The sequence below is a fragment of the Stenella coeruleoalba genome (genome assembly GCF_951394435.1).
Source record: "Stenella coeruleoalba genome assembly, chromosome: 7".
Lineage (NCBI taxonomy): Eukaryota > Metazoa > Chordata > Mammalia > Artiodactyla > Delphinidae > Stenella > Stenella coeruleoalba.
In genome coordinates this window covers 9,543,879-9,556,609 of record NC_137153.1, presented here as the reverse complement: position 1 = coordinate 9,556,609, position 12,731 = coordinate 9,543,879, and the positions used below count along the sequence as shown (strand labels likewise).

The 12,731-nt window shown below is 38.3% G+C and overlaps 1 protein-coding gene across 1 annotated transcript in view; it reads left to right on the top strand.

The window, feature by feature from the left end:
* The window catches only part of LOC307189570 (putative ATP-dependent RNA helicase DDX60), a 113,364-nt gene that overhangs the window by 73,733 nt on the left and 26,900 nt on the right, over positions 1–12,731 (top strand). Inside the window, exons 34-36 of the mRNA XM_079927755.1 lie at positions 1,740–1,891; positions 3,049–3,111; positions 4,949–5,047. Of these exons, the coding sequence (XP_079783881.1) occupies positions 1,740–1,891; positions 3,049–3,111; positions 4,949–5,047 (314 nt within the window). The remainder of the gene's footprint in view (positions 1–1,739; positions 1,892–3,048; positions 3,112–4,948; positions 5,048–12,731) is intronic.

Genomic DNA, 12,731 nt, shown 5'->3' with positions numbered 1-12,731 from the left:
GTTGGAATAAACTTGTGGAAATTTAAGTGTAGTTGATTTACAATGTTGTGTTAATTTCTTGTGTATAGCAAAGTGATTCAGGTACACACACACACACACACACACATATATATGCTTTTTCATATTCTTTTCCATTATGGTTCCTCACAGAATACTGAATATATTTCCCTGTGCCATACAGTAGGTCCTTGCTGTTTATCCATTCTCTATATAATAGTTTGCATCTACTAATCCCAAACTCCCAAACCATCCCTCCTCTACCCCCTCCTCCCCTTTGGCAACAAGTCTGTTCTCTATGACTGTGTGTCTGTTTCTGTTTCATAGAGAGGTTCATTTGTGTCATATTTTAGATTCCACATATAAGTGATATCATCTGGTATTTGTCTTTCTCTTTCTGACTTTGCTTAATATGATAATCTCTAGGTCCATCTGTGTAGCTGCAAATTACATTATTTTATTCTTTTTTTATGGCTGAGTGGTATTCCATTGTGTATATGTACCACATTTGCTTTATCCAGTCATCTGTTGATGGACATTGAAGTTGCTTCCATGCCTTCGCTATTGTAAATAGTGCTGCTGTGAACGCTGGGGTGCATGTATCTTTTCGAATCATGGTTTTTGTCTTCTCTGGATATATGCCCAGGAGTGGGATCACTGGATCATATGGTACCTCTATTTTTAGTTTTTTGAGAAACCTCCACCCTGTTTTCAAAGAATTTTGAAAAACTGTATAGACCCTTGTGCATTTTAAATGGACGCATATATTTTTATCATATATTTAAATAGTTTCTAATGATATAGATTGCATTTTCAGATAAGTGTTGATATGTTAAAATAGAACCGTTGCATCATCCTTTTAAATGTATAAAATGGAATATAAATACTAAAGTGTTCTAACGCCCATAACTGGCAAGTTAAAAACAGTCAAGAATAACATTTTTAATGCTTTAAATTTTGATGCAGTTCTTTTCCTCTTGTGTTTAGACTCTGCATCCCCGCACATAATTTTACCTTACTTATCCACCAATTCCCCTTGATTGCAAATCTTCCAGACTTTCGGGGTCAAAGCGATTTTCTGGATCATAACGGAATAAGAATATTCTAAGGACTTTGAATAATAATAACTTTCTGAGCTACTCCCCAGTCATTTTAGAAAGTAGCTGTACCAGTGTGCACTCTCACTGGCCCTGCACTAGAGTTCCTGTTGACCCCATAGAGTTTTCAGAAAATCAGCAGACATGAAAAACTACTGATGTGCATTCTTCCTTTTCTTATTTTCCTTTTTCTTTCCCCTCCATCTTCCTCTCCTTCCCTTTTGTTCCAGTAATTGGGATCCAAAGATTGTCAGAGTTACTCAGTTTAAGCCTTCTTTCCAGACATGCAAGGCACCAGCTCCCTGACACTGTGTACAAAGGTATTTCCTGCACCAATTAGGATACTGATAAAATTTTAAGTTAGCTTTTCTTTCCTAGTGAGCCTTGCTATATTCTAGTGGACTGGTAGTTAAAATTTTTATTGTACGTTGTGAGGCAGTGATGTTCATCGGTGGAACCAGGCCATCCTACTGTCCTACTTGGGACAGCACTACCTCAGTGTGGATGAGAGACACCCTCTTCCTTCACTGTGAAGAGTGTGCTTTCAACATGTTGATTCTAGGAAGGAACTATGAAGCACAATGTAGAAATCATAAACTTTCTTTACACATAACTAGTAAATTAAGGAGAGCTCTATTTCTTCAGGTCACTCTGCGCACCATTGGCATTGATAGCACTCGGGCTCCTGTGCTGTGGCCACAGGAATTTGATCACCAAGGAAGAAGAATGCAGCTCAATGCTTATGCGCTCGATTTCTATAAACACGGTTCCTTGACAGGATTGGTCCAGGACAACAGGTGTGTTTTATCTGTTTCCGTCTCCATCTCCCTCCCCAGCCACCCCCAGCATCCCTGTCATCCCCAGCATCCCCATCTCTACCTCTACCTTTCTCTATCCTTTTCACCTCTACCTCTCTCTCTCTGTCATTTCCACCTCTGCCTCTACCTCTAGTTCTATTTCTATATCCGTCTTCATCTGCATCTTTACATCTAATAAATGAATGTAATGAATGTTTGGCAAACACCTTCTTATAATTTCAAGTATAGGTTAATCATGCGAAACATACTGAAATTTTTTCTTACAGACTAAGGGCAAGAGAAAATACATTTGGTGGTATTGTTGTTCGTGTTTGACCAGCAAAATCTTGAGACTTAGGCTGACTCACTTGACATAAAGATTTACACTACAGTTACCAATATTTGCACATGTTCACAGATGTTTTTTATTTAGTACTATTTTTTGATTATTATATATTTAAAAATGGATAACAATAACAAATAATGCCATGCTCTGCATCGTCTGACAGATGTATATGAAAAGAATATAATTCACACATCTGAGGACTGAGACTATGACAGTTGTTTTAACTCCTTGGCAGGGAAACCATTTTCAAAAACAGTGTGCAGAGATTTACTGGGAATGGAGAAATTGGCCCAGTCACTGAGCACATGGACGTGTGTGTGGGTGTGTTGGGGGAGGAGAATTCTGTCACACCATCGGGAATTCAGTGTGCATTTTAAATACATTTTGAACAATCTGTAGTGAATTCAAGTATTTAAAACTTCTGACCCTCTTGAGAAACACTGATCATTTTTGACAGTGGGACTCATTATTGTGAATAAAGTAGTTGTGATACCAGTGAGTAATTCACTTGGCCTTCTCTTTGACTCTCTGGTCCCATCCACGCTCCTGATCTTGACTTTGTGGCTTGGGTTTCTCCTAGAAGGTCAGCCTCCCATGTTCATTGATTATCTCTGGTTGTGAACTTGTGACTGGAGTTCATAATTGTCATTCTCACAGATTAAATCATCTGGGAGTCTTTGGTAGAAATGATTTTAGTAAATACATCTTGACAGACAAAAGTAATCCATTAATGACCAATCCAACATTTCAATATGAAATAAATTCTTTAATGTTTTTATACCATTAATTTTCAAAATGTTGTTTTGTTTAGGATAAATGAAGGAGCTGCTTATCAGTTGTTGAAAGATTTTTCCCTCACCATTAAATCTATCAGGTATGTTATACATTTTAAATAGTGATTTCATATTTTCTAATAATTTAATGATAATTTGAAAAATGTTGAGCTCATACTTAAAGGTGCCCCTGAGCATTTCAATTCCCCTGTGACTTTGCAGACCTTCTCCTCAACTGTTGCCTTGTTTGTATAATAGAACTAATTCCAAAATCCATGAACTTTCACCTAGACCAGAGCCTCAGCCCAGGCACTTTAGACCAACAGGCAGCAGTATCCCAAAGCTTCAAGAATCCCTAGACCCTCATGTTCTCAGTTTCCACAACCAAGGTTTCCATTTTAGTTAATGATACATAAAAACATAGGTGGGAGGATGAGATCTGGGGACTGAGAACAAAAACCAGTGAGTTAGATGGTATGCGTCACATTATATCTCTTGAATATTGTTCAGGAGAAATGTCCAGGAGTCACAATTGTGAGTCTGTAACTAGGCGGAAATTCAGTATTGTGGGTACAGAGTTGGTCATTCTTTGCGGTAGGTCAATGAAAACACCAGGGGAAAACTGGATCTCTAGTGGAATCAAGGCAGGTACAGATTACAAAAGGCTGATGAAAGGTCAGGTCCTGACTGTTCCCATTCCTTGATGAGCCCAGCTGCACTGTCCATTCTTGGATTTCCTCTCTCCATTCTCGTCACCTGTGTATCAGTTCCTTATTGCTGCTGTAACAAATGACCACAAACATAGTGTTTAAACCAACACATCTTTAGTGTCTTACAGTTCTGGAGGTCAGAGGTTCAAAATGGGTCTCACTGGGCTGAAATCAAGGTGTTGTCAAGGCTGCATTCCTTTCTGGAGCCTCTGGGACAATCTATTTGATTGTCCTTTCCAGCTTATAGATGCTTTGATTTTGGCCCCTTCTGTCTTCAAAGCCAGCATTGGGAGGCAGATTCTTATATCAGGTCACTCTGACATTCACTCTCTCCTGCCCCCTGTCTTCCACTTAGAATGACCTTTGTGACAACAGTGGGCCACCCAGATATCCAGGTTAATTTCCCCACCTCAAGGTCAGCCAATTAGCAACTTCAATTCCATTTACAGCCTTAATTCTCCTTTGCTATGTAACCTAAGGATTTATAAATTTCTAGGGATTAGGACATGGATGTCTTTGTGGGCCATTATTTTGTTTATCACACCCTGTTTTCTTAATTTTCTCATACATCTAGGTAAAGGGAGGATTGTTTTGATTTTTGTAGAGGTAGTTGCCTGTGGGTTTAAGTATATACTGAAAAAAAAAAAACCCACAAAATGACTCCGTAAAAAAAAAATGTGGGGAAAAAGAAGGAGATTTGTGTTGCTATTATTGAAGGGAGGAGGGATCTGGTTACATGGGACTTGGTGGCCATTAAAATCCTCTTGGGGGCTTCCCTGGTGGCGCAGTGGTTGAGAGTCCACCTGCCAATGCAGGGGACACGGGTTCGCACCCCGGTCTGGGAAGATCCCACATGCCGCGGAGCGGCTGGGCCCATGAGCCATGGCCGCTGAGCCTGCGCGTCTGGAGCCTGTGCTCTGCAACGGGAGAGGCCACAGCGGTGAGAGGCCCGTGTACTGCAAAAAAAGAAAACAACAACAAAAATCCTCTTGGTAAAATACAGGGAGGGGGAGCTGCATGGTGATTGTGTTGATTGATTGATTCGTTGACAGGATTTTTTTTGTTTTTTAGATAAATATGTTCCTTATGATTCTTTTCCTCATTTTGCTCACATTTCATCATCTAGTGGGATTTACTTAGTTCTACCTCCCTGGGGAAAGCCCTTCTTATGATACCGACTCTCAGTAGAATGGGTGAGTTTTATGTGTATCTATATTTCCATTTACAGTGTTTCTTTGCGTGAACTATGTGAAAATGAAGAGGACAACGTGGTCTTAGCATTTGAACAACTGAGTGAAACCTTTAATGAAAAATTTGAGAACATTTGAAAATGAAGTCTATCCAAACCAATTAAAAGATTGCCTTGGGCATTTTAAAAGTCATCTTTTATGATTCTCATGCTTTTTGTTGGGAATACATATTTGATGAAGTAGAAAGGGAAGCAGTTTGGAGTCAGGGTTCTGATCAAACTTGCCCTGCTCTCCTGTGAGCATCCTTGGATGAATCACTTAGTATCTCTAAACCTTGGCTTCTTTGTATCGTTTAGTAACAATGGTTATGTCTCAGCTAGTCTGTAGATTGATTGAGAAATGCAAGGATTTTTATGAGATTGAAGAACAATGTTTGCTCTGTGAGGCCTAATCAAATATTACATTCTCAACAATTTTCTCCTCAATGTTATAATTTGTAAAAAGTCTATTAAGGCTAGAATAAACGATTACAGTATCCTGACATTGAATTATATTCTCTCTATTTAATTTAAATGTGATTCCATGACTTAGATATGGCTGTTGGAAGAGTACCTTTTAGTGAACTTAAACCACTTTTTATAAAACATGATGGGAGTTTGGTATAAATTCCATGGTGCTTTAAATAAAACATACCTGATGATTTGGCTTGATTTTAATTCTACATAAGTAACTGAAAAACCACGAACAAATAAAATGGGTTTAATCTATTTGCCGTTGGTCTCTTTGTGTTAAATTCACACGTCTTTCCATCCTCTTGCATACACATTTGCATTTTATAGAACATAGTTCATATATGGTCACTTTCCTGCCCCAGCCTAACCTCAGATTATCATTCTAGAACCTATTTTAGACCCTAAACTTGAAGAGAGCATTTTTCCTCAGGGCAAGGTCTGCTGTCTCCTACTATCAAGACGTCTTGCTGAAAGATGATCCATTGTATGGCATTATTTATACACAGATTACATCGGCTTAGAAAACCCCTGTGGTTCATTTTGTCTGGAGATAGAAGAATACTCTTTTCCCTGGAACTGACCCATCCTTGCATGTGCCGTGTTAAGGGTCCCTCCTTTCTTTGGTGAAACCGATTTTCATTATTTTAAAACATGCAATACAACAATTTCTGAACACCCAGACATTTAGAAACGAAAGCAGTGTTTTTACTGCCCCTTAATCTCTACCAAACAGAACCCAACAACACAGTGAAAGGATCACACACCATGATTGACTGGGATTTATCCCAGGAATACAAGCGTTCTTCAATATATGCAAATCAATCAGTGTGATACACCATATAAACAAATTAAGGAATAAAAGTCATATGATCATCTCAATAGATGCAAAAAAAAACTTTTGAGAAAATACAACACCCATTTATTATGAAAACTCTCCAGAAAATGGGCATAGAGGGAACCTACCTCAACATAATAAAGACCAGATATGACAAACCCACAGCAAACATCATTCTCAATGGAGAAAAACTGAAAGCATTTCCACTAAGATCAGGAACAAGACACGGATGTCCACTCTCGCCACTTTTAATTCAATATAGTTTTGCAAGTTCTAACCACGGCAATCAGAGAAAAAAAAGGAATAAAAGGAATACAAATTGGAAAAGAAGAAGTAAAACTACCACTGTTTGCAGATGACATGATACTGTACATAGAAAATCATAAAGATGCCACCAGAAAACTACTAGAACTAATCAATGAATTTGATAATCTTGTAGGATACAAAATTGATGCACAGAAATCTTTGGCATTCCTATACACTAACAATGAAAATTCAGAATGAGAAATTAAGGAAACAATCCCATTTACCACCACAACAAAAAGAATAAAATACCTAGGAATAAACCTACCTAAGGAGGCAAAAGACTCAGGAAACTATAAAACACTGATGAAAGAAATCAAAGATGACATAAACAGATGGAGAAATGTACCATGTTCTTGGTTTGGAAGAATCAATATTGTGAAAATGACTGTACTACCCAAAGCAAATCTACAGATTCAGTGCAATCCCTATCAAACTACCAATGGCATTCTTCACAGAATGAGAGCAAAAAATTTTACAATTTGTATGGAAACACGAAAGACCCTGAATACCCAAAGCAATCTTGAGAAAGAAAAATGGAGCTGGAGGAATCAGACTCCCCACCTTCAAACTGTACTGCAAAGCTACAGTAATGAAGACAGTATGGTACCGACGCAAAAGCAAATATAGATCAATGGTACAAGGTAGAAAGCCCAGAGATAAACCCACACACCTGTGGTCACCTAATTTATGACAACAAAGGCAAAAACATACAATGGAGAAAAGACAGCCTCTTCAATAAGTGGTGCTGGGAAAATTGGACAGCTACATGTAAAAGAATGAAATTATAACACTACCTAATACCATACACAAAACTAAACTCAAAATGGATTAAAAACCTAAGACTGGACACTCTAAAACTCTTAGAGGAAAACACACTTTGACATAAACCACAGCAAGATCTTTTTTGACCCACCTCCTAGAATAATGAAAATAAAAACAAAAATAAACAAATGGGACCAAGTTAAACTTAAAAGCTTTCACACAGCAAAGGAAACCATAAACAAGACAAAAAGACTATCCTCAGAATGGGAGAAAATGTTTGCAAATGAAGCATCGGACAAAGGGTTAATCTGCAAAATATACAAACAGCTCATGGAGCTCAATATCAAAAATACAACCCAATTAAAAAATAGGCAAAAGACCTAAGTAGACATTTCTCCAGAGAAGACATACAGATGGCCAAGAGGCACATGAAAAGATGCTCAACATCACTAATTAGAGAAATGCAAATCAAAACTACAAGGAGGTATCACCTCACATTTGTCAGAATGGCCATCATCAAAAAAATCTACAAACAATAAATACTACAGAAGGTCTGGAGAAAAGGGAACCCTTTTATACTGTTGGTGGGAATGTAAATTGATGCAGCCACTATGGAGAACAGTATGGAGGTTCCTGAAAAAACTGAAAATAGAACTACCATATGACCCAGCAATCCCATACTGGGCATATATCATGAGAAAATCATAATTCTAAAAGACACATGCATATTGTAAACGTTCATTGCAGCACTATTTACAATAGCCAGCATATGGAAACAACCTAAATGTCCAACAATAGATGAATGGGTAAAGAAGATGTAGTACATATATACAATGGAATATTACTCAGCCATAAAAAGGAATGAAATAGGGTTATTTGTAGAGATGTGGATGGACCCTACAGTCTGTCATGCAGAGTGAAGTAAGCCAGAAAGAGAAAAACAAATATTGTATATTAATGCATATATGTGGAACCTAGAAAAATGGTACAGATGAACCTATTTGTAGGGCAGGAATAGAGACGTATATGTAGAGAACGGACATGTGGACACGGAGGTAAGGGGAGGATGGGATGAATTGGGAGATTAGGTTTGACATAAATACACTACCATGTGTAAAATAGGTAGCCAGTAGGAACCTGCAGTATAGCACAGGGAGCTCAGCTCGGTTCTCTGATGACATAGGTGAGGATGGGAGGGAAGTCCAGGAGGGAGGGGATATAGGTATACATATAGCTGATTCACTTCATTGTACAGCAGAAAGTAACACAACATTGTAAAGCAATTATATTCCAATAAAAAAGCAAAACAAAACTAAAACAATGGTACACAGTATTAATATATTGTTACATGGGTTTCCACCCCTTATTTGTAGTTTCGAAAGTCTGATGGAGACATGAAGATTTTTTCCATATGACTGAGCCAATCTGACTTCCTAATTTTTAGGAGGAGAATAAAATAATTTCTTGTAACGTGGTATTCTCTTGCAAGAAGGAGTTACACCTAACCTCTTCCAGGTGGGTCTAATGGGCAGCTTCCTTTTTGATTTTTAGCAACAACCTTAAAGAGTAACTTGGAACAACTTATGAAGAATGAATTTACATAGGAACTCCGAAAACAAAATGCTTTATGTTCCATTTGTTGTACTGATGTGAAATTTTTCTGAGAAACGTGTATAAAGACCTTGGTGAGATTACTGGAAAATCATCATTCCCACCATAATTTATTCCCATCTTCTTCCCAAGAGAGGGAAAATCATATTTGCAATGGGCCTATAAAGGGTTTTCTGGAAGAGCCATTTATCAAAAATTTTTATTTTGAGAAAATTGTAGATGTTTATGGTATTATAAGAAATAATAAACCTATGCGTGTATGGTCAACTAATTTACAACAGAGGAGGCAAGAATATGCAACATGGAAGGACAGTCTCTTCAATAAATGGTGCTTGGAAAACTGGACCACTATCCTGCACTACACATAAAAATTAAAATGGATTAAAGACTTGAACATAAATCCTGAAACCGTAAAACTCCTTGAAGAAAACATTGGGGTAAGCTCCTTGACACAGGTTTTGGTAATGATATGTTGAATCTGACATTAAAAGCAAAAGCAACAAAAGGAAAATCAACAAGTGGGATTATGTCAAACTAAAAAGCTTCTGCACAGCAAAGGCAGCCATCAACAGAATTAAAAGGCAACTTACTGAATGGGAGTAAATATTTGCAGATCATATATCTGATAAGAGGTTAATATCAAAAATATGTAAAGAACTCACACAAAAACCCCCAAGTACTTGATTGAAAAATGGGCAGAGGGTTTGAATAGACATTTTCACAAAGAAGACAAACAGCCAAAAAACACATGAAAGCATGCTTAACATCCCTAATCATCAGGGAAATCTGAATCAAAACCTCAGTGAGATATCATCTCACACCTGTCAGAATGGCCATCATCAAAAAGACGAGATAAGAAGTATTGGTGAGAATGTGGAGAAAAGGGAACCCTTATGCACTGTTGTTAGTGGGATTGGAAATTGGTGCTGCCACTGTGGAAAACAGTACAAAGATTCCTCAAAAAATTAAAGTTACAGCTACCATATGATCCAGCAATCCCACTTGTGAGTGTTTATCTGAAAGACATGGAAATGCTAACTCAAAGATGTATTCACCCCCATCTTCAATGAAGCATTATTGACGATAGCCAAGACATAAAAACAACTAGTGTACATTGATGGCCGAATAGATTAAAAATTTTATATATATGTATATATTATATATATGTATAAATATGTATATATATAAAATCAGCCAAAAAAAAGAGTGAAACCTTGCCATTTATGACAACATAGATGGACCTTGAGGGCATTATGCTAAGTGACCTAAATCAGACAGAGAAAGACAAAGACTGTATGATCTCTTATGTGGAATCTAATAAAACAAAAAAACTGAACTCATAGATGTAGAGAAGAGATTGGTAGTTGTCAGAGGTGGGAGGTGAGGAGTGAGCAAAACAGGTGAAGGGGGTCCAAAGAACAAACTTGCAGTTATAAAATAAGTCATGTGGTGTAATGTATGGCATGGTGAATCTAGGTAATAATACTGTATTGTCTACAGTTGTCCCATGGCATCTGTGGAGGACTGGTTCCAGGACCCTCTGCAGATACCAAAATCCTCGATGCTCAAGTCCCATAGTGGGTGCTTTGTATCCACAGACTCTGCGTCTGCAGATTCAGCCACGTGTGGATAGTAATCATGGCACACGATCCATGGTTGGTTGAACCTGTGGACACAGCGATGAGAATTCAGAGGGCCGACTCTGTATTTACTGAAAAAAAATCTAAGTATAAGTGGACCTGTGCAGTTCAAACCCGTGTTGTTCAAGGATCAACTGTATTTGAAAGTTGCTGAGAGTTAATCTGAAAAGTTTCTATCACCAAAACAATGTGTAATGATGTTTGGTGATGGATGTTACCTAGACAATGCGGTGACCATTTCACAATATATACAAGTATTGAATCATTATGTTGTGTACCTGAAGCTAATATAATGTTATATGTAAATTATGTATCAAATACAAATGATAATGAAACAAAATAATACAGGGTGATCCCATATAGACTTGGCCCAGTTTCCTAAATGGTAGATGCTTGCATCGGTATAGTATCAGAACCAGGTACGGTTCTGATTGGTACAGTATCAGAACCAGGAAATTGATACAAATATAATCCATTATTCTTATTTCATCAGTTTTACGTGCACGCATTTGTGTGTGAGCATCTGGTTCTGTGCAGTGTTACTGCATGTGTAGGTTTGTGCACCCACTACCACAGGCAGGATACAGAACAGTCCATCCCCACAAAGAACCCTCCTCCTGCCCCTTTATAACTACAGCCAGCTCCCCACTGTAACCCCCCTCCCCCTCTCCCCTTCCCACCCGACATCACATCCCTCCCACTGCTACCCACCTTCCCGTCCCTAACCTCTGCCAACCACTAATTACTCTCTATTTCTGTCCTGTTGTCATTTCAAGCCCCATATAAATAGAATCGTACAGTATGGAACCTTTGAGACTGGCCTTTTCTCATGCAGCGTAATTCGCTTGAGACAGATCCAAGTTGCTGCATGTTATCCGTATTGTGCTATTTCTTATTGCCGAGTACGGTTCCACAGTCTGGATGTACCACAGTTGGTTAACCCCATTCAACCCATTAAAGGACACTGGCTTGGTTCCAGTTCTGGGCTCTTGGAAATAAAGCTGCTATTAATGTTCATGCTTCCTCTGTTTCTTGTTCTTCTGTTTCTCTTTTCTTGCCTTCCCGTGAATTACCTGAAAATTTTTGGATTCCCTGTTGATTTATTTACAGTGTTTTTGAGTACGTCACTTTGTACAGTTTTCTTAGTGGTGGCAACGTGCGTCTGTAACTGGTCACAGTCTGCTGGTACGGAGGTCTTACCACCTTACTGCTACGTAGGTCCCTTTACCCTTCCCGCTTTTATTTTTTTTATTTTTTTATTTTTTTATTTTTTTTTTATTTTTTGCGGTACGCAGGCCTCTCACTGCTGTGGCCTCTCCCGTTGCGGAGCACAGGCTCCGGACGCGCAGGCTCACCGGCCATGGCTCACGGGCCCAGCCTTTCCGCGGCACGTGGGATCCTCCCAGACCGGGGCACAAACCCGCGTCCCCTGCATCTGTAGGCAGACTCTCAACCACTGCGCCACCAGGGAAGCCCACCCTTCCCGCTTTTAAAATATAATTGTATATAAGTATTCTTTCGACGTACATTGAGCATCACATCAGATGACATTAACATTTTTACTTCAACCATCAAATATGAGTTAAGCAGCCCATGAGAAGAATATTCTATGATATTTTTCTCTCTTTTACCCATTTTGATTTTCTTTTTTCTTTTCTGAAGGCTCAAGCTTCCTTTTGTAATCCTTTCTTTTCTGTTAGAGAACTTCCTTTACCCATTCTTGGAGGGTAGGTTTGCTAGTGACGAATTCTGGTCATTTTCCTTGAATGGACAGTTTTTACTTCCTCTTCAATCCTAAAGAATATTTTCACTGGTTATAAAATTTATTTGACAGGTTTTAAAAATTTTCAGTTCTTGAAAAACATTGGGCCACTTCTGGCCAGCACGGCTTCAGATGAGAAATCCACGGGCACTTGAGTTGGTGTGCGCTGTGGGTTATGTGGTGTTTCTCTCTGTCTGCTTTCAGGATTTTTTCTTTGTCTTTAGTTTTCACAAATTTAGTTAAGATGTTTTCGTTGTATGGTCTTTATTTGGGGTTTATTTAGCTTTTTTACTCTGTAGGTTCATGTCTTTTCCTAAATTTGGGAAGTTTTCAGCCATTATTTCTTTAAAAAATTTTTTAATTGAAGCATAGTTGATTTACAATGTTGTGTTA